Source organism: Nipponia nippon, unplaced genomic scaffold, assembly GCF_047370975.1.
Source record: "Nipponia nippon isolate SJK-2023a ecotype South Korea unplaced genomic scaffold, ASM4737097v1 scaffold_2, whole genome shotgun sequence".
NCBI lineage: Eukaryota > Metazoa > Chordata > Aves > Pelecaniformes > Threskiornithidae > Nipponia > Nipponia nippon.
In genome coordinates this window covers 1,765,433-1,784,562 of record NW_028262336.1, presented here as the reverse complement: position 1 = coordinate 1,784,562, position 19,130 = coordinate 1,765,433, and the positions used below count along the sequence as shown (strand labels likewise).

Sequence of the window (19,130 nt, the reverse complement as noted above, 5' to 3'; positions counted from 1 at the left end):
GAGATGGGACAGGAGCTGCAGGCAATGTTCTGTTGTTAAACACAGTCCTTACTTATTTCAGGGGAAAAAAACCCAAAATATATATAGCACTTATACTGTGATTCAAAAGGTTTTTGTGTAAGAGGACACAGACTGCAGGGTGGATATAATTTAACAGTACTATCGGATTAATTAAAATAGAAATACTCTATAAAAGTTCTTCTCCCATACAGCACCGCTGGGACTGGTTAGAAGGAAAGAAGAGCAAAGCTTTGTATGTCTCTACTTGGCAAATCAGCCAAAACAGTAACTGAAGATAGAGCAACAAAATACCTGGAAATCATGACGTATGGTCTAATCTGCACTGTTCCACAGAGCAAAACTGTCTCTCATTACTCCCAAAGTTCTTTAATCTTGTCAATAAAGCAGAGGATGAAAGAGAACTGTGTGACAAATTATTTAGCCTTCCAGGTGCTTTTAGTAAGTTTCCACATTAAAATAATCCACCCTGCTAATAAATTACACTATTTTGATTCAAGAGACAGATAATTGGGTGTTGGGGGTCTTTTCCTTTTAAAAAAGGCCAGAAAAGCAACACTGGATCAGTAACTCCACACCCAAAAAAATGTAATAATGCAAGGCTCACACTACTCAGCACACTTATGATCAGGGAAAGCAGGTTTCTGCATGTCAGAAGAGAATACAGTCCCCATCACAGAATCACAGACTGGCCGAGGTGGGAAGGGATCTCTGGAGGTCATCTGCTCAAGCAGGGCCACCTAGAGCCAGTTGCCCAGGACCATGGCCAGACAGCTTCTGCATACCTTCAAAGATGTAGATATCATTACCATAAATTATGCAGTGGAGTTTCCTCATGTATGAGCAAACTGCAGAGAATATGAGTGATGAGCTTCACTCTGAAAAAGACACCTTCCCAACTGAGTAAACAATATTGTTGACAGCCAACTAGATTAGTGAAGTCCAGCACGTAGCCTAAGGAATGACTGACCATAAACAAGGTAAGGATGTCAGCACCACGACGGTAAATGCAACAGAATGAAAAAAAAAACGTATAAAAGAAGAAAATGTGATGATTAAACTACTCTTACACATTACGATTCAGTCAGCTAAAGATGACTTGGCATTCTTCGGGAACTGCTAAGCAGATCTTTGTTCATATACATCTGCGATAAAAATATTGTCAGGATACAAGAAGTGAAACAAAACACAGAAAATGAGCAAAGTTTCAGTAGTATATACACCTAGAACTCTAGTACAGTAGTACTAGTAGTACATCTAGTATGTATGTCTAGAGCTATCATGGATGTTTTTCATAAACCTATGATAAAATTAAAAGATTAAACTAAAGCAATGAAATGCTGATTAACAGCTATCCGTGCTATTTGCAGTATCAGTGAAATACTTTAGGATTAAAATGTTTTACAGGCTACATATACAGGCTTTAGATGTATGCCACAACAGATGAGTTGGACACAAACTACTCTTGATGTCACCAAGACAGAAAATACACTGAAGTACTGTAGCCCAGAACATGAATCTAAAACTACGGAAAGAGCTGGGGATATAAAACGTCTCAGCGACTTGATCTTTGAATTGTCTTCATCAACAGAATCTCAGATTTTTTGGATAGCTTTATAAACAGTACATAGTACCCGCTGTGTTGTCTTCCTCTGTTGATGCGCTTAATACAGTCACATATACATCCAGCACGTAAAGTCAAATTTCTTCCTTCTCCACCACCGCCGTAGTCAGCTTTCTAAATTCCCCAGCAACAAGACACAGCTCACAGACAGTTGTAGTCATAAGATTAAAGTCTGTTTCATTAGCTCAAATGATTATGGCAACTTCCTTACCTCTTTTTCATGAAAAAGAGGTCGTTTCCCTAACAAATATCTTATCCATAATATAACAGTACATAATTGAGAGAGAGATGACTCAAACAGGATAACATTGTTGATTTGACTCATGGAAACTCTGGAACTAGAAAGCAACCCACAACTCTTTCCTTCACTGGCTGCAGGCAACAAAATCATGTTTATTTTGAGAAGTTCAGACCCAATAGTTTCAAACATACTGGTCCAGAGAAAACAAGCATGCAGTCCCAAGATCACCAAAACAAGAGACTCAACTCTTTACGACCCAAAGTCCAGTGTGAGCTTGGGCTCAGCTCCACCAAAACCAAACTGCTACGTTCTGAGAGGACACTCTCACGGCTGTAAGCCACAAAAGGTAAGAAAAAGAGTGAAACTGCTGAGACACTAACTGAATTCAAGAGAAAAACATTGACTTAAAAAGGCATAGAATCTGAGAAAAAAAAGTGGAGTTGGAATACGTTGACTCAGCAAGATGAAGAATCAATCCACTCCAAGAATCAACGGAGGCTGATATTCTCCTACCTTACACCTTCCAGGCCAGCAGGGAACTCATCGAGCTGGTAAGCACATTAATCCTCAGTAAATGGGCTAACTGGCTAGGCTCTCTGCATGAGCCAGCAAATAATTGCTGCGTATCTCCTGCGTGAACCACCTCTGTGTATGCTGGAAGATGCCAAACACATACCCATGGCAATTTCATAGAGAAAGACTCTATTTCTGAAGATTAATGCTGTGGCAAAAGGTCACATCCTTGCAGCCATCGTCATGCATGGAAGTTCGTATTGGAAATTCTTTCCAACCCTAAAGTAAAGGTGCTGCAAAATCAAGCACTCAGACTCAGGAAATGGAAGCTTAATTCCCTCCCCTATAAACATTACGTCACCTTCAGTCATCACCATTTTGGATTCCAGAAAGTAGAGATGGGAGAAAAAATAAAGAACACAAAAGATGGTATTTAAAATGGCTGTCAAAGCCTAACGCAGCTTCCCTTCTTGAGGATTTACTGAAGTTTTATGGAGGCTTTTATTTACTCTTGCTTCTCAGAAGTTAAAGTTCAGCCATTCTCAATGGGTTAAAAGAAGAGGCGGCAGTATTAGCCACCTGCCGCCACACTGGGTTTCAGCAGCCTTTGGGGGTTAGCTGGGCTATCTGGGATCTGAACAACAGCATGGCACAGAGGAACGCAAGCAAAACCCCTGGGTTACGCTTCCATCCAACTCCTCCTGCCCTTCCCTCCCCTCCCAGCCTTCCCATCTCCACGCAGCAGAGATGGGGATGCTGGTTTAGGCGTCCCGGACTCCGCAGCCGTTGGAGAGCACCTACCACCTTCGCAGCCCTCTTATTTCAACTGGTGAGCACTGAACTGGAAACAGGCGGGTCAAATTGCTAAAAATAAGTGACCAGTTTTATAAAAAGGAGAGGTAGAGCAGAAACTGAAAATAAAATATGAAACGAAAAACCATCTGCCACGAATGTTTTTGAACAGTTTGATGTAAATATAAGGCTTTCTGAAACTCAAAAGGCACTCTATTTTAAGCATTATTGAACCCACCTGAAAGCTGGCAGGGCAAGGTTATGGCTGATGCAGTTTAAGGCAATTTTTCAAGCAGCTTGGAAGAACTCTACGTACAGTCTGCACAGGTTCCAGAAGTTTTTTCTTATTAACAGAAGTCAGATAGAAAAATGAATTTGGTAAGTATCAAATTTAAGGAATATTTTCATGTTTTATGCTTCCACATATGTTCTAGTTACAAGAACGCTAGGCAATATTACATAGTTTGTCTTTTTCTAAAACTTCCATACTATGAACCCAGGAAGGTTGAAAACAAACTTGCTAGGGAACCAAAAAACAGCAAGTAATTACGACTTACTCGAAAACTATACACACCGCTTTGGAGTTCGGGCTGGTTGTTGGTTTGTTTACTTGTGACTGTGTGAAAGGAAGCTCCATAGATATTTCCTTGGTTTGTTTTTTTCCTTTTAAACTCAAAAGGCACTTTAAATTTTCCCAGGATCACCACCAGCAAATTCCAGAGTACGAAAAATTTCGAATACAATTACATACCTCAACAGACTAAGTCGCAATCTCATGCTGGGGATTGATGGGGTGACTTGTGTCACCATCTGAGCCTCCCAGCCCAAGTAGAGGCGGCGTTTTCTTTGCCGTGCCTTAAGTTTCTCCTGCAAGCGTTCCTGCAGGTTACATTACCACTTGAAACGTCACATATTTCATTGAGCATAATGACTCGGGCATCTTGCCAAATTGACACGAATATGTCAAGCCTCATTTTTCTTTGTAATAGCAGTAAACTGGATGATCTAGTCTCTCTGCAGTGTGACGGCCAGATGCTATTCTGAGAAAATTATGTCTAAAGAGGGGAGAGGGGGTGTCGAGCAAACGACTATGCGTAACTGCAATAGCATATCCATCTGAATAAAATTAGTGCACAAGTGATTTACAGAAGCCAAAATAAACATATCAAAAGACTACAGATGTATAAAAACCAGAGCAAACCAAGGACCGGGGATTCACAGGTAGTGTTAGTAACACAATCTCAAGAACTCTGTTGTTTCACACACACAAGAATAAAGTCACCATTAGGCATTTGACTTTGAGTCCATGAACTGTTCCCATCACCTACTCTGGCCGGCAAGCCGCTATCAAATGCTGCAATGCCAACACAGGACTGGGCAAAAGCCAGCCAGAAAGATTCCAGGTTCCTATCCATCGCTGGTTTGTTGTTGTTGTTGTTAACATCAAGCAATACCAAGAATGATGGGGTGACGGGGGGGGGGGGGTGTTGTTTGGTTTTGGGTAGGGTTTTTTGGTGGGTTTCGGAGTTGTTTTTATAAAAAGAGCTTCCTTTGGTTACCAATACAACTTTGAATGATTCCCAATCGTTCCGTTCACCAATACCACTACAAGAAAAACCCGAACCAAGTTCATTACAGAAGTTATTTATAAAAACTCCCAGTAGAACATCAGTCACCTCCTTAGCCCTTGGTTTTAAAGTTCCACGTGCAAGTCCTGAAACGACAGCAGTGACAACTGAATATCCGCTTCACTGAGCAGTTTATAGTTATCACATATACAGGTACCTTGGTACCGTTCCATAGGTATCAGTCCCTTGATATGAGAAAGTTCCCAGACATGATATAAAACTAAAAAAAAAAAAAAATAATAATAATTCTCAGCCATCAGGGTGACAGTTATTGCAGTGCAGTTAAGTTCCCTTCAATCATCTGGGCCATGAATTAGTAATTCATTTCGCGTAGAAACAGGCATAACATTCATACTCTGAACTTTTCACTGCACTGATCTGGACCAACTTAGCAAGTATAACAGTTAGTAGATCCAAGTTGACTGTTTTTAAGTACCTAAATCCGTATTTTTAACAGTTTAGAGTAACAACAACTGGTTAAAATAACGTGCAAGATACAGTGATAAAACTGCCGTTAAAAATTTGTTTAATTCTTCGCACTATTTCTCATTTGTTTTGATTTTTCCCATTTACTGGAAAATGGCTGCTTCACAGACCCATTAATATTTTAATTGCCATGGATTCCGCTGTCTCGAGAACGTGGAACTGTTCACAAAAGTAGAAATTTGAATTCCTTTATAACACCAGAACTCCATGATGCAGAAGAACTTGCCTCTCTGCAGTATTTTCTTCTCCAGAAGACTGTGCATTGCAATTCAGAATTCAATACATGCGTTACTTAATAATTTGGAGAACGCTTTCCACTCAAATAGAAGCCAACGACAGCGAAACAGATGCCTTTAGGAAACTAAGGATGTGTGATTATAGCACTGAGAAAACAGACACATGCTTGCATCATCTGCAATTATTAAGTTTAGAATTAAACATTCTTCAGTGTTTCCAAGATAAACCTGATTAACAAGAGATTTAAAAAGGCCACTAGAAACCTGGTTCTTAGCCAAACTAGTTCACATTATCTTTTTTTCAGGACTGAATTTTCTCTTTCTTTGGGAAAAAAAAGGAGGGGAGGGAGAATATTGTATCTTATCCAGGAAAATAACTCCCCTCTTCCCTAAGAGGCATCCTTCCCGCTACTTTTGCCATCTCAAACAAGCCCAGAGAGTGGTGGGTGTTTTTTCAAGTTTTGTTTATAAAACATAGAGCAAATTTTATTTCATAAAAGTAACGAAAACAAGCAGGAAGTTTGCGGTCCAGAAAGTCAGCTCTGGGTTATAATTTTTTTAAATATACTACAGAAAGGATGCAAGTATTCTGGAGCAAAAGCAGATCCCCTAACTCGCATAGGGAAATTAGTAACTAGCACTCCAAGTATTTGTAAAGATAGCAACATATCCAGAAAAATCTGCTGAGGAAACAGCACATGCCGTAAGCTACTCTTACTAGCCAAAGAACCTAAACGACGAGTACAACCCAGTGTATTCCGCACAAGTTTACGTATCCGGCAGGATATTCAGAGCAAGAACATGGCAGACGCGATCTTCCCCTTCCCGCTGAAGGATTTAAGGGATATGCTGCTCCCACAGACGAGATGTTTTTCTTACCCTTTGTGAGCACGCTCAGTTTGATCCAATAAAAAGTAAAACGGATTTACCGTAAAAAAAGCAAAAAGTGATTTACCACTGACAGTCGCTTGCTCATAAGTGGCCTGACTCTATGCTTCAGCAGTTAAAACATGTCAGCAGGTCCCGGAGAAAAATGGTACCAAATTACCGAGAGGGAGAAACTACTTATGCAGCTTGCCTGTGCAAACTTCAAATGCCTTGCTGACCTACAAGCAGTGCTAAACCTCACCTGAGATGAATGTCATCTTGCAAAAGTCTTCCAAGTTGCTACCAGCACACATTAAATGTGAAAATTGACATTTCTGCATGCTGGCGTTAATAGACACAAGGTAATCGCACTGAAGAGCTCTTAAATCTTTATACAAGAGGAGAATACTTTCATCACATGCACTCCCTCAAAGCTGTAATTTTGCTCACGCCATACTGATCAGATTGCATAATGCAAAGCCAAATGAAAACCTCAAACGTGCTGTCTCAAACACAACCATGGAAAATAGCGGCCTGTCCATTGTAAGCCTCGACGGCAGCACTATGGCAAGGAGCTGGGGAAGCATTCACAAAATCCGCTGGTGGTTTAAGCAGTGACTAACAAGTAAGAAAGCACAGAAAACATTAATAAAAATAATGCTGAATACCAAATGCAAGGTAATCCAGTTCATGGGTTTGCATCATAAGAATAGTTAAAAAAAATGAAGGCGGCAAGACAGAATCCTAAATACGTTTCAACGTTTGGGCAAATAAATCCCGTAAGGAGCAGAAATAGCATAGCCCCATGTTTCCTACATCAACGGCCTTTAGCTTTCTGCCCCAATGTCTCCTACCACCTCGGTAACGCACCCCATCACTACTGGCATCCCGTAAAACCCAGCTCTCTCCTGCCACAGCGTTCCTTTCCAACCACCCTCCTCCAGCGACCAGCAAAGGACAGGGGACACGTGCTGCGGCGGGTTCGGAGTCACACCTCTGCGGAGCGACTAGCAGCGGACCAAGCATCCCAAATGACTCCTGGGCTCGTAGCTGTGGTTCTTCCTTCAGCACTGTCCCTCATTGAGGTCCTTCTCTTTCACCCAGCACCAATATGCACAAAATATAGAAACGTACTTATTTTGACAGGTCACCCTTTGCTGCTGATAGATGTTACGGGGAGACAGGGAATAGAGAACAGAACGGGGTCAGCCCGCGCTGCAGGTGAACACACAGCACAGCCACGGAAACCTTGTTTGCTCAGGAGACGAGGCCAAAGATACCTTTAAAAAGCAGTCTCTAGCTTAGAAGAGAAGGTTAATAAATAACCTACAATATATCTTTTCAATTCTTTTTTTTTTTTTAATTTTAGAAACACCAGTCTTGGGTACTCAAAAAAACACAAATGGAAGCTACCAGGGAAAATTATGTCCCTTATTTTGTATTATTTAGTATTTGAAAATCTCAAAAATTTCACAGCCTCTAATTCTTTGAGTAAATGGATGAAGGTACATAATATTCTCTGTACAGGACACTAGATTAGACAACATAAAGACAAAAGGAATTAAAAGCCTACAAATTTTATGAGCAAACATGTATTACAAGCACTTAGCAGTTCCCAAAGCTTTTCCCAGTACTCCCCCCCCCCGCCGTGAATAAGTGTATTCTCTCTCAATACAATAAGATAATAAAGTAAAATCTATTTGTTGAATTTGAAGATGAACAGCAGAAATCATATTGATCAAATAAAAGGTAAATAACTCCATTGTAAATGCAGGTACTTTGGAAAGGTTACAATCATACAGGACATTTAGAGCCCTCCGACTTTTTATTTCAAGGTTTGGGGCAGCAGGGGAAAGGTGCTTATTTTTCCCCTTTCTTGGCCTCACGACCTTGCTGGGCTGTTGAACGCTCCTCTCCCCACAAACGGTTAACTTGCCACAGAACTCTGAATTTCAGTAATAATCTAGTTACTGAATTGAGACGGATGATAGCACTCACTTGACCCTGCAACTGGAAACGACGGGAAAAGAACAAGTCCCACAAGCGACAGCCGAACGCGTACCCTCAAGTTCCCACACCGTCAACCTGAACGACCCCCGTGAGAGGCGGCCGCCTGCCCCCCAGGCCAGACCTCCACGCCGGGAGCTGCGATAACGCAAGCGCGGGATGGTGGAATAAAGGCACTGACTGTGTTTTGGACTTCATGGGCTTCTTTGGGAAGGACGTGAGAGGAGAAGGCCGTTACAAATTTTTTCCTCTTTGCCCATATTCAGTCTCAGTTCACTTATGAAAACCCGTACGCGTACAACGCGTGGCGTCACCAAACTTGTAATTAGTTTTACAGACATTTGTTGTAAGGAAGCGAAAACCTGTAACTCCAAACTAGATGAGTAGGATCAAGATGTTTGTATTTACTATAGGAAATGGAGAGGATCAGAAGATGGGAGCACTCTTACAGTGCAACGTGCCCACAACTAGCCATGCTGCTTACTACTGCCTACACTGCTACCATCATCACACAGCCCACATTTATGCTAACGTCCTTTTGAGATTTTCATCTACAAAACTCCAAATGAACCAAAGTGCTACTGCCTCCCACCCACTAGCTGGCCTAAATCCAGCCAGCAGACTTTCTGCAGCTTTCCCACGCCTGATTGTTTTCCAGCATGTAGACAAAGTGTAGATCATGCAGAAAACCAACAAGTTAAGACTTCTTTTTTGGTTTTTAACTGGAAAGGATAAGAGCTGGAGAACACCAGCCCTCGACTCCTCTCTTTCATAATTCAGGAAATACTCTGACAAACTGGAGTGCAGCAGGATAACTTGAAGAAAGCAGCACTCTACGGATGATGTAGGCTGCTCAGCAGATGGGGGGGGAGGAGGGAGGACATCTAGACAGATGGTCTACAATTTCCATTTTGTAACTCGAAGATGAAAGCATTTCTCAGCCTACAGCATAATGCACTAATTTCGGCAGAACCTTAGAAATAATACAAGCAGGTTCAGGGGAAATTCAAATTGAGTTTAAGGGTATAATGTGGGGACTCCAGAGGAAAGCAAGGGAAATCAAATTTCTATAAATCTCCAAGTACCAACGTTATTTCTCAAGCCTCTTCTCAAAACGGAGTCCAGAACAGAGAATGACACGTGGCTACTAAAAACTCCAACTGAGAAAAGTCTCCAGATAAAGATGGGCAGCGCTCCTGCAATAGCTTCAACCGCTGAAGGCTGACACCTGGCAGCTCCTCCTTTGCCCCAGACACGCGAGATGTTTCTGAGCCCTGACGTGGAACGCGCTGCTCCTGCCCTCTTCAACACCACAGGCGCCACCACAAGGACCTGCATCTCCTGCGCGTTGCACCCTAAAAACCCCCTTGCTTCTAGATCAAGCACCTCAGCTTAAAGTCCACGAAGACTGTGGAGTCTGCTCTGAAGACAGGCTCCATTTCATCAACAAAAAATGGGACAGAGTAGGAGTTGGGGCGCAGGCACTACAGTGGCTCTTGATTTTTCAGGGGAAAAAACAGGTTCTCTGAATCACAATAGCAAATACTCTTAATTGCACTAATGAGCTGTGCCTCAAGTAAAGGTGGGGAAGGAAGAGCAAAGAGTTTTATGCACTTTTATCCTTGATGGCACGGCAGAGGATGACAGGAGACACTGATCCCACTGAGTAATAGAGGTTAAATTATCTCCTCTGCCCACTTCTACTACAGCTAATTAAGTCATATAGACCAGGGAAGCTAAAGGTATTCAAAAGAAGCATATTAAGCCTTTCATGTTCTTAAAAAAAAAAAAAAGGCAAGATTTAAAAGAAGAAATTAAGACCGAAAGCCCTTCAGAATCATTTCTGTTACTTTCACCCCCCAAGAGCAGAGACAGCAGCTGCTACGGCCACAGAGACAATCCTATATTGAGCAACAGAAGAAAGCGCTTTTAGACCATTGCCATACAGCTGCTGACTGGTCATATCAGAGCGCTGAGCTTATATCTTCGCATAACACGGGAGTCCATATCCCTTAGCTTCACAGAAACAAAGTCAAAGGCATGATCTGCACTGATCTATACCTACTCACACCTGGAGGCCAAGGCAGTTGAGGTGGTCAGTTGTATTAGCGGCACCTGCTATCAATCTGGCGACACGAGGGTTGTCTGGGGGTTTTTTAGCACAGGCAGGAATTATGACTTGCAGTAATACACAGGAATTCAGCAGCTGAAGATGCAGCTCTGCAAATTCTGAAGGACTGAATTGTTGGCACAACAGTAGCCCAAGTGCTGTTACAAAGTGCCTTTGCAGCTTTGAGCTCATAAAATTACATTATTCGTTGCCTCTAAGATTAATGTACTTTTACCACAGAAATGATCTTAACTTTTGTCAAGGAATATAAAGAGCAGCTGCTTGACACATCATTAAAGAAACAAGTCTGCACAATTTCCATATTACAGATAATCTTATTTAAAAAATCTGATAATTCAAGGAGATTACAGGGCATCTGCATTCTCACTCATTTACATTAGATGCCAAGAAACCATAAGACTGTTCTGTTTCGGTTCCAAAGCTATTTTTCAGACATGGTACTGAAGAATAAAATACCTGAGAGAGCTGGAAAGTAAGTGGGTAGTGAGAAACAACCTTAAGTGTTTTTGTGTGGCAGGGGAGATGCAGAAGTTTGGGAAAAGTGAGTTATCTAAAACCATGCAACAAATTTTAAGTGACACACAAGTTTGTTTGGCAAGATGTGTCTTCAAAACCGTGCTGCTCTCGTTCCAGAACCTCTGCAATATCCTATTTGAAATGGAAAGAAATTAATCTTTGGGAAGTGAAATCAATTTTTAAAAAGCATGGATATGCACATATCTTCACAAGTCCCGGACTAGCCTTTCCCACTCTTCCCTCCTCCCAGAGGCAAAATTTTGTGGTACACCTTTCCAACATTGCTAACCCATTCCCCATGCATGACCCTGCAAGTGCAGGTGAAGCGCTTACCCATGAAAGGAACAGCTAAAAAGGAGCATTAACTTGCACTACAGCCCATCCATTTCCCAAAATAGAAATTGCACTTTTATTCCAGATTTTAACCATCTTCGTACAAGAAAGTTGTTTTTCTTTGGATGAGAGGCAAGGACACTGTAATTCTTGAACAGACCATCAGGAAGGGAGTTCCCCCACCTTTTCCGCCTGGAAGGGGAGAAGGGAAGGAGCAGTAAAAAAAAAAACAACCAGGTTCATGGAAGATGTAAAGTTAATGTTGCCAAAGGATAACCACTGAAACAATAATAAAAACAGACAGGAATGTCAAGGGGGCCCAGGGGAAGAGGTGGGAAAGCAAGGTGAGGAATACAGAAGAGGTCCAGTGAGAACCGTTGTTTTACACCCAACACGAAAGCATGGCTGCATGACAACCCTCCACCTTCATCATTGCTACGTTTTGCTAGAAGATAGAAATATCAACATCCTCCAACAGCCTACAAAGCTCAAAATTTAAGGGGTAGGGGAAAACGAGCATTAAAATATATATATACACACACCAAGGGAGCAGCATAACCAGGATACGCAGTTTTTACTGTTCGAGAGAGGTCAATACCAGCATTCACAGAAGAAACTTTTCTTTGGTCACTAAATCAACACACCTGTCACTTCACGATCAAGTGCGTACTTCATATGAATAACCTCGCATCTGCTTACTTCCCAAGTCCCCCAATTCTGGGAAAGACAGCTTGTCAATCCATCATCACGCTTCACATGTTAGACCGCATCTTCCCTTGTATTACCAGTACGTTATTTTCTCCTGATTTTTTGCACCGTAACTCCTCAGTGCCATCCAAAAAACACCACCTGTAGAGTAGCTGCCACTTGATTGCTCCTTGCTAGTCAGCCGAACAAAGGTTTTCATCCCCAACTGAGATAAGAAGTCATCTAGAACTCACTACTGAAGACCCTTTACTTTCTCAAAACACCATCTGTCAACAGCCCTGCAATCCAGAAGCAGGAACTCGGCACTGAAAACGGCAGCAGGTGTTTTTCCCTTACGGAAAACAGCCACCACATCGGCGCCAGGCTAGGAAACAGCCTGTTGATGAGGCTACGTGGTAATACGCAAAAAAAAGTTGCTCCAGAGGTAGAGCGCACAACCTTGCTTCACAACGCGTATTGTGGCATTCGCACGAGTGTCTTACAAGCAGGTTAAGCAGGCAGGCTTTTTTAGTAGTTAAGACATGGAGTAATCCAGTGGTTTGCGGGGCTAAAACATCAGGAAAAATATCTGTTCTTGCTCAAATAACAACCCAAGAGGCGGCCCTAAAAAACTGTATGTGACAGGGACCATTTTGGGTGGGGGCAAGGGAGGCGCACACATTCGTAGCTTACGGAGGAACCACAGGAGAGGGAACCGGTGACAGGACACCCGCTTCTTCTAAGAACAGATCCCAAACAAGCAAAATGCATTTAGCTCCGACAGCTGTAAGTTACTGCTTATCCACACATGACCGACAGAAGTGGTTCGTATCGTTACTAAAGCTGTAGCCTCGGTAATTACGCTTCAAGAGGAAACCTGGAAAGGGCCCACATCAGTAGGTTAATCAAGAGCATCGCTCCAGAGCTACCAGTATCAAGAAACTCCTTTTTCTACGGCCCATCTACTGGGCAACACAAGGTATAACAGTCACAGCTGGAGTTTCGAAAATTTCTGCTGAACGGCTCTTTCTGTTTCACCTGTCTTCTGTTCCCGAACCCGATTTTGACTGCGTGTACCAGAGTGACAGGGGAAGCTAAGATATAAGATCACGCAAAAGAGACAGTGAAAGATGAGAACTTCAAAGGCGTACTAGAGAGCGTCTAAACCTATGTTTTGTGCAACATTTAACCGCACCAGCAATTAACATCATAGACGACAGAAGCCCTTGTTAAATATTCAGCATCTGTGACCTTTCAGTTAGCGAGAAAGAGCTCACGATAAGCGCCCCAAGACATCCAACAGCAAAGATGCCTTAAGGAAAAATACTGTAGTATTCAGGCAGTCTTTATAACAGATTAATAAAAAGAGGCAATTATACCCTCTCCTTTTAAGCTAGCACAAATAACCTTTCAATAATTCTTGTATCCTGTCAACAGGATATATTTTGAACTGTTCTCAAAGAAATACTATCAGCATAAGTAACCAGTCTTTAAATTTCACTGTATTACTAATTGGAGTATCGAAGAGCATATATTTTATCACCCGTCAGCATCACATTTTACACATCTTTGACAGTGAAGACAGATCAGTCGGCTTCGCTATGATCCAGGCACCAGGGGAGGATTTAAGCAACTAATGTACGTTAGGAGCAAACATACTGTACAACCCCCATTTAAGTGTTTGAACCGCAGTTTTGAAGGCTTAACTTCACATGACCCAGTCTTGAACATTTAGAGGCTTGCACTACACAAAGCTTTAGGTGGCCCCAAAAAGCTATCAACAGCACGACATCTCAACTACTATTTTATCTCCAATTTCTTTACACTGGCAAACACAATTAAGGCAACTTAGCCAGCGGCACCTCCAATTGTCTGGAATAACACTATAACAAGGGATTTTAAGGGCCAGAAAAGGCAATTATGCCACCTACGCTAGTTCTGTGTCCTGCACATCGCAGGCTGACAGCCCCCGGGTCGCAGCACGAAGTCTTCGTCTGATCAAAGTTCTCGCTACGCTGTTCAGCAACAAGCAGCTGTTTTGAGTAAGCACATACAAGCTGTAGAAAAGATGCAGCAGTTTTTCGGTCGCTTGCACTGTCTCCACAAATGCCATAACTTAACCCCCTTTTTTCCACGACGGACCCAGGGGATTGGCTACGGTGAGAAAAATAAATCAGTCACCGGAGGGGAGCTCGTGTTTATCCTCGCTAGCCAGAAGGCTACACTCAGGCTGGAAAGGAAAACATGGAGCCACCGCTACATATGGCAGCCGGAGGACAGCGGGCGAGCGCTGCGAAGTTGGCGCGGGTTGGGAAGACGCGAGGACGTCGGAGAGAGGGGCGAGCGCGGCACGGGGAGGACCCGTTTCCACGCATCGCCCTTCCACCCGCTCCCCTGCTCGCCGCCAGCGAGGCGAGGAAGGCACCTACCTGTGCCGGTGCTCATCGTGCCCTTGCCCGTGGATGAGGAAGCCGCCGAGGCTCTTGCCGCCTTTGCTGGTGTCCACATGGGGAATGAGCACATCCTCCAAGCCCAGGTCAAAGCGCTTGTGCTTCGAGGAGTCGGGGAGGAAGAAGAACGCCCCGAAGCACAGGGTGATGAAGGCACTGAGAATAAGGAGCAGGATAAATTTTTCGGAGAGTCTCAAGGTAGCCCTGTGGTGGGGGAAGGCGGAGGCGCCCAGGCTGAGGGGGGGCAGCCTCCGCCCGGAGAGCGGCAGCAGGGCGGGAGCGGTCATCCTGGCGCTCGCGACCCCCCCCGCCGCCCGCGGCTCAGCCCCTCAGCCCCGGCGGGGGGCGGCCCCGCCGGCGCGGGCCCGGCTCGGCCCGGCCGCCTCCCGGCCCGCCGCGGGGGCCGGGGGCGGCTTCACCATCCTCCCCGCGGGCGCCGGGCCGCGTCCCGCCTTCGCCCGCCGAACCGAGGGGAGGCGGGGGGGGCCGGGCCGCGCCGCCCCAACCGCCCCCGCCCCGCCGGGGGGCTCGGGCCGGGGCGCGGCCGCCCCGCTACCTCAGCGCCCCGCTCCCGCGCCCCGGGGCCGGCAGGGCCCGAGCGGGCGGCTCCGGTCAGCGGCGCTCCCCGAGCTCCGCGGCCGTTCGGCGGCGGGACAGCGGCGAGCGGGCTGCCGGGAGCCCGGCCTGGCGCGCGGCGTCCCTCCGCCCGCGTCCCCTTGGCCGGGCCGGGCGGAGGCTCATCCCCGCCGCGCCGCGCCGCCCCGCTGCCAACGGCGAACGGCGCCGGGAAGGGCCACCGCGGTCCCACTCCGGACCCTCTCCCCGCCCTGACGGCGCCTGCGCGGCGGCGGGCGGCGCAGGCGCGGCCGGGAAAGCGAGGTCTGGGGGAAGCGGCTGCCGGGAGAGACCCGGCCCCTCGGCGGCAGGGGCGGGGCCAGGGGCGGGCAGCGCGGGCAGGGCGGGCAGCGCGGGCAGGGCGGGCAGGGCGGGCAGGGGCGGGCAGGGCGGCGGGCTCGGCGTTGCCCCCTGCGGGAAGCGGCGTCCCCCCGCACCGCTGCGGCAGCGCTCCTGGCCGGGCCGGCGGCGCGGGTGAGGGTGGCGGGTCATCGAGCCGCAGAACCGCAGGATGGCTCAGGATGGAAAAGACCTCTGAGATCATCGAGCCCAGCCGTTACCTCAGCACTGCCAAGCCCACCACTAACCCATGGCCCTCAGCACCACATCTCCCCGGCTTTTAAATCCCTCCAGGGATGGGGACTCAGCCCCTGCCCTGGGCAGCCTGGGCCAGGGCCTGACCACTCTCTCCATGAAGAAGTTTTTCCTAATATCCAACCTAACCCTGCCCTGGCGCAGCTTGAGGCCGTTCCCTCTCATCCCATCGCTTGTTCCTGGGGAGAAGAGACCGACCCCCCCCGGCTCCAGCCTCCTGTCAGGCAGTTGCAGAGAGCGATGAGGGCTCCCCTCAGCCTCCTCCAGACTAAAGGTCGGGCAGCAAAACCCAAGGTGTTTTTTTGGAAAACATTGCGCAGACCCGGCTGAGCGCGGGGCCACGTAATCGTCCTGGGGACCTCTCGAGATGGGGCCTGCCCCCGTGGAAGAGGAATAGCTGTCACTGGCACGACAGCCGCGTCCAGCACACGTCACACGGACTGGTGCCCTGCGGAGGCGTCAGCCTGTGTGTCCCAAGCTGTGGCGGGTTGGGTTTATCTCAGGGGATCGGCCGAGACAGCAGAGCAAGCTGCTGAACCCACACGGGACGATGGCCGGTCTGGGGACTTCAACTGCGTGAGCCACCCGGCTCCCCGAGCCACTTTAAACCCATGGGAACCTTAAGGGAGAAGTGCTATAAGAAGGGGCATAGATGAAGTGACGGGCAGAAAACATACCTGAATTCCCCGTTACCAATATTAAACGTGCCCGTTTTACCCTGCTCAGTCCTGCACTGCTGCCTGTGCACGTGCGCAAGCCAAAATCCCCCAGCCTGTAACGGGTTTCATGCAGAAGCAAAAGGAAAGGTCTAGGAAAGGCCTGGGCAAGGCAGCTGCAGAAACCAGATTCAGAGGAGTTAAAAGAACAAAAGCACGTCCATAAGTTTGGGAGATGAGTTGCATCTCCAGCTCTTTTCAAAGTAGGACATTTTTTAAAGATTTAAGAAGATCACCGGAGCCTTGAGTACCCCCAGGTTATGGAAAGCAGAGTGTGTTTAGCGAACCTGGCAGATAAGGCTGAATCCCAGCCAAAGGAAGATAAAGGCAGGGGAGAGGACAGGTCGGTTCAGGCTGCTGAAGTGAAGTTAGCTGGGCTGGAGAGGACTTCCAAGGTGGAAGGCAGCGTCCCCAGACTGCGGTAGGACCGATAGGATGGGAACTGAATGGAGGTGACAGGCAGCAGCTCCCACGGGGAACCCCCCGGCCGAGCTCCAGAAGGGTGAGGAATCCAGTCTCTAAGTGTAAATACCTAAAGAAAGCGGGACAGAAAGTGTTGAGGCGGGTGTCCCGCTGGCAGACAGAGCAGGCACGGAGCCAAGAGTGGCTTCCACCGCCACTAACGCTGCCCGTGCCCATGAGCGGGGTGCCCTTGATCCCAGTCACAGCAGCTGCTGGTATCTGAACAGAGCAGGTTTGATAACAGTAATACCAGGCAGTTAGGTCTGTTATCAGTCTTATACTTTGCTTTAAATATTTTGAGTCTTGGAGGAATTATGCTGGTCTGTGAAAAAAATGTCCCGAGTCCAGCTGGATATGCTGAATTGGTCAAGGTTAGCGCTCAGCTTCTGGTCTGAGTGTTGTGTACTATGGAAATTAAGCCCTCAGAGAGGTTAATTTGGGAGGATTCCAGGGAGGGAAAGCAGCTGAGCTAATAAAAAACCCTCTGATGGTCAATGTAGTGGCACAGGTGTGGATGGGTCAAAAATACAGATTAATAAACACTAAGGTTCAGTCAGGTTATCTGAAGTTAACTGATCAAGGTGAAGGAGACCATCTTCTTCTACACAAGACTAACTCTTCTGCTCTGATCACTCCCCATGTCCTCACATCCAAGCTATGAATCGCACCTTGCTGGATCTTTTCGCACAACGTATCAAGAGATGATAGCCTTTCCCATCTGGCCACCCAGCTAAACCCTTCCAGTGACTTATATTTTTGCTTCTTCTTCTCTGTTCTTTACAAAGAGGACCCACAACAATGCCCTGCAGCCAACGGCTGGACCCTGCCCACTAGTAAAAAACAGAGCAAAGTGAGAAACTGCCAAAGAGCTCGTGTGGGACAGAGGTACCAAAGAGAGGGCTTACACAAGAAGAGCTGCATTGTCAATGATCCTGCGATGCACTCCAACCAGTACAGCAACCAAACCTAACATTTCATGTTGTTGCTACAGGATCAACAGGCTTCAACCGGTCTGTTGGCCATTTCAGCTGTCTTCTAGTTTTGATCTGGTAAAGTAAAATATCTTCAAATATGTTCAAGTCTTCACTTGTTAAATTGCTTTCACATGCAGTCTGAAAAAAAAAAGATCAGCCCATGAGGACTTTTGTTCTTCAGTCTTTTTGCCCTTTGTGTCACTCTTCTCTGCCAACTCCTAGTTTTTCTTTTGCTTTAAAAGACTGAGCAGAAGCTTCCAAATTCTTTATAAAATGTTTCTTTTTGTTTAGCTCATTGCAAAGAAGTGACATTTCTGTAGGTTTTGTGCTTTGTTATGACCTTGCCAAATTCTAAAGCATCTGTGTCTGAGCCATGATGAAGTTTTGTATTTTTATAATTTTGTGCTTGTTTTGATTTCCCTACTCTCTACCAAAGTCTAAGAGTAATTTTTCATCCTTTAGTTCTGTCATACTGGATAATATGCATACCCCTGTAAGTCTGCCAGTGATTTTCCGCACTGAAGTGGTGTTGCTCTGTAGCTGAAGAACATTAAATATAGAACTGTATTGAATTAGTTGGGTTTGTGAGCCTGTGCTGCACTATATAGATCCTGCATCTATTAGTGTTTTCTCAGAGGTGCCCAGAACATTCTCAGAAGTGTCTTGCGCTGAAATCTCAAGGTTTTCACAAGAACCAGGAATTTCTGTACTCGCTGCCTTGTCTTTGATCGATTACTAATGGAACTGGGAGCTTGAGGTGCAGAAGTGCTTGATCATCAGCGCTAAAGTCACTGGATCTCCACAAGACAACATTTCTGGGAAGTTATTAGGGCAGTTCACATTTTTCAAAGGTAGACAAAGTCAGTCCTGTGGAAGTACAGATCCATATCCACCTATTATTTCTTTCTTCTTGAAATGACCGCGGTGATCCCTTCTAGCATCACAATCTGGGCAGACGGTCCGCAATCGTTATTTGCAAAGCCTCTTCTTCAGTGTTCTCCCAAACACTTTCCAGTCTTTCCTCTGGCCCCCAGGTCCCACGGAAAGTCTGACACAGCTCCAAACAGCAATCGCGTACTCTCCGACCCGATGGCGACTGGGGTCCTGTGAGCACATTCTTTGTGAAATCGAGTCTCTAGTGGCTCCTGTGACTCTGTCTTCGTGTTTCTCCTCCTCTCTCTCCAATCATTACTTCTTTGGAAGAGACTCTTCACCCACAGCCAAGCTTTGCCACAAGACT

At 46.0% G+C, this 19,130-nt stretch overlaps 1 protein-coding gene across 2 annotated transcripts in view; it reads right to left on the bottom strand.

The window, feature by feature from the left end:
* MAN1A2 (mannosidase alpha class 1A member 2) overlaps positions 1–14,831 on the bottom strand; it is a 139,599-nt gene extending 124,768 nt beyond the window's left edge. For both annotated transcript variants that reach the window (XR_015704951.1, XM_009460543.2), the window contains exon 1: positions 14,509–14,831. Coding sequence is in view for 1 of the 2 variants with exons in the window: in XM_009460543.2 (XP_009458818.2) it covers positions 14,509–14,816 (308 nt within the window). In the remaining variant the exon portion in view is untranslated. The remainder of the gene's footprint in view (positions 1–14,508) is intronic.
* Positions 14,832–19,130: the final 4,299 nt, after the last annotated feature.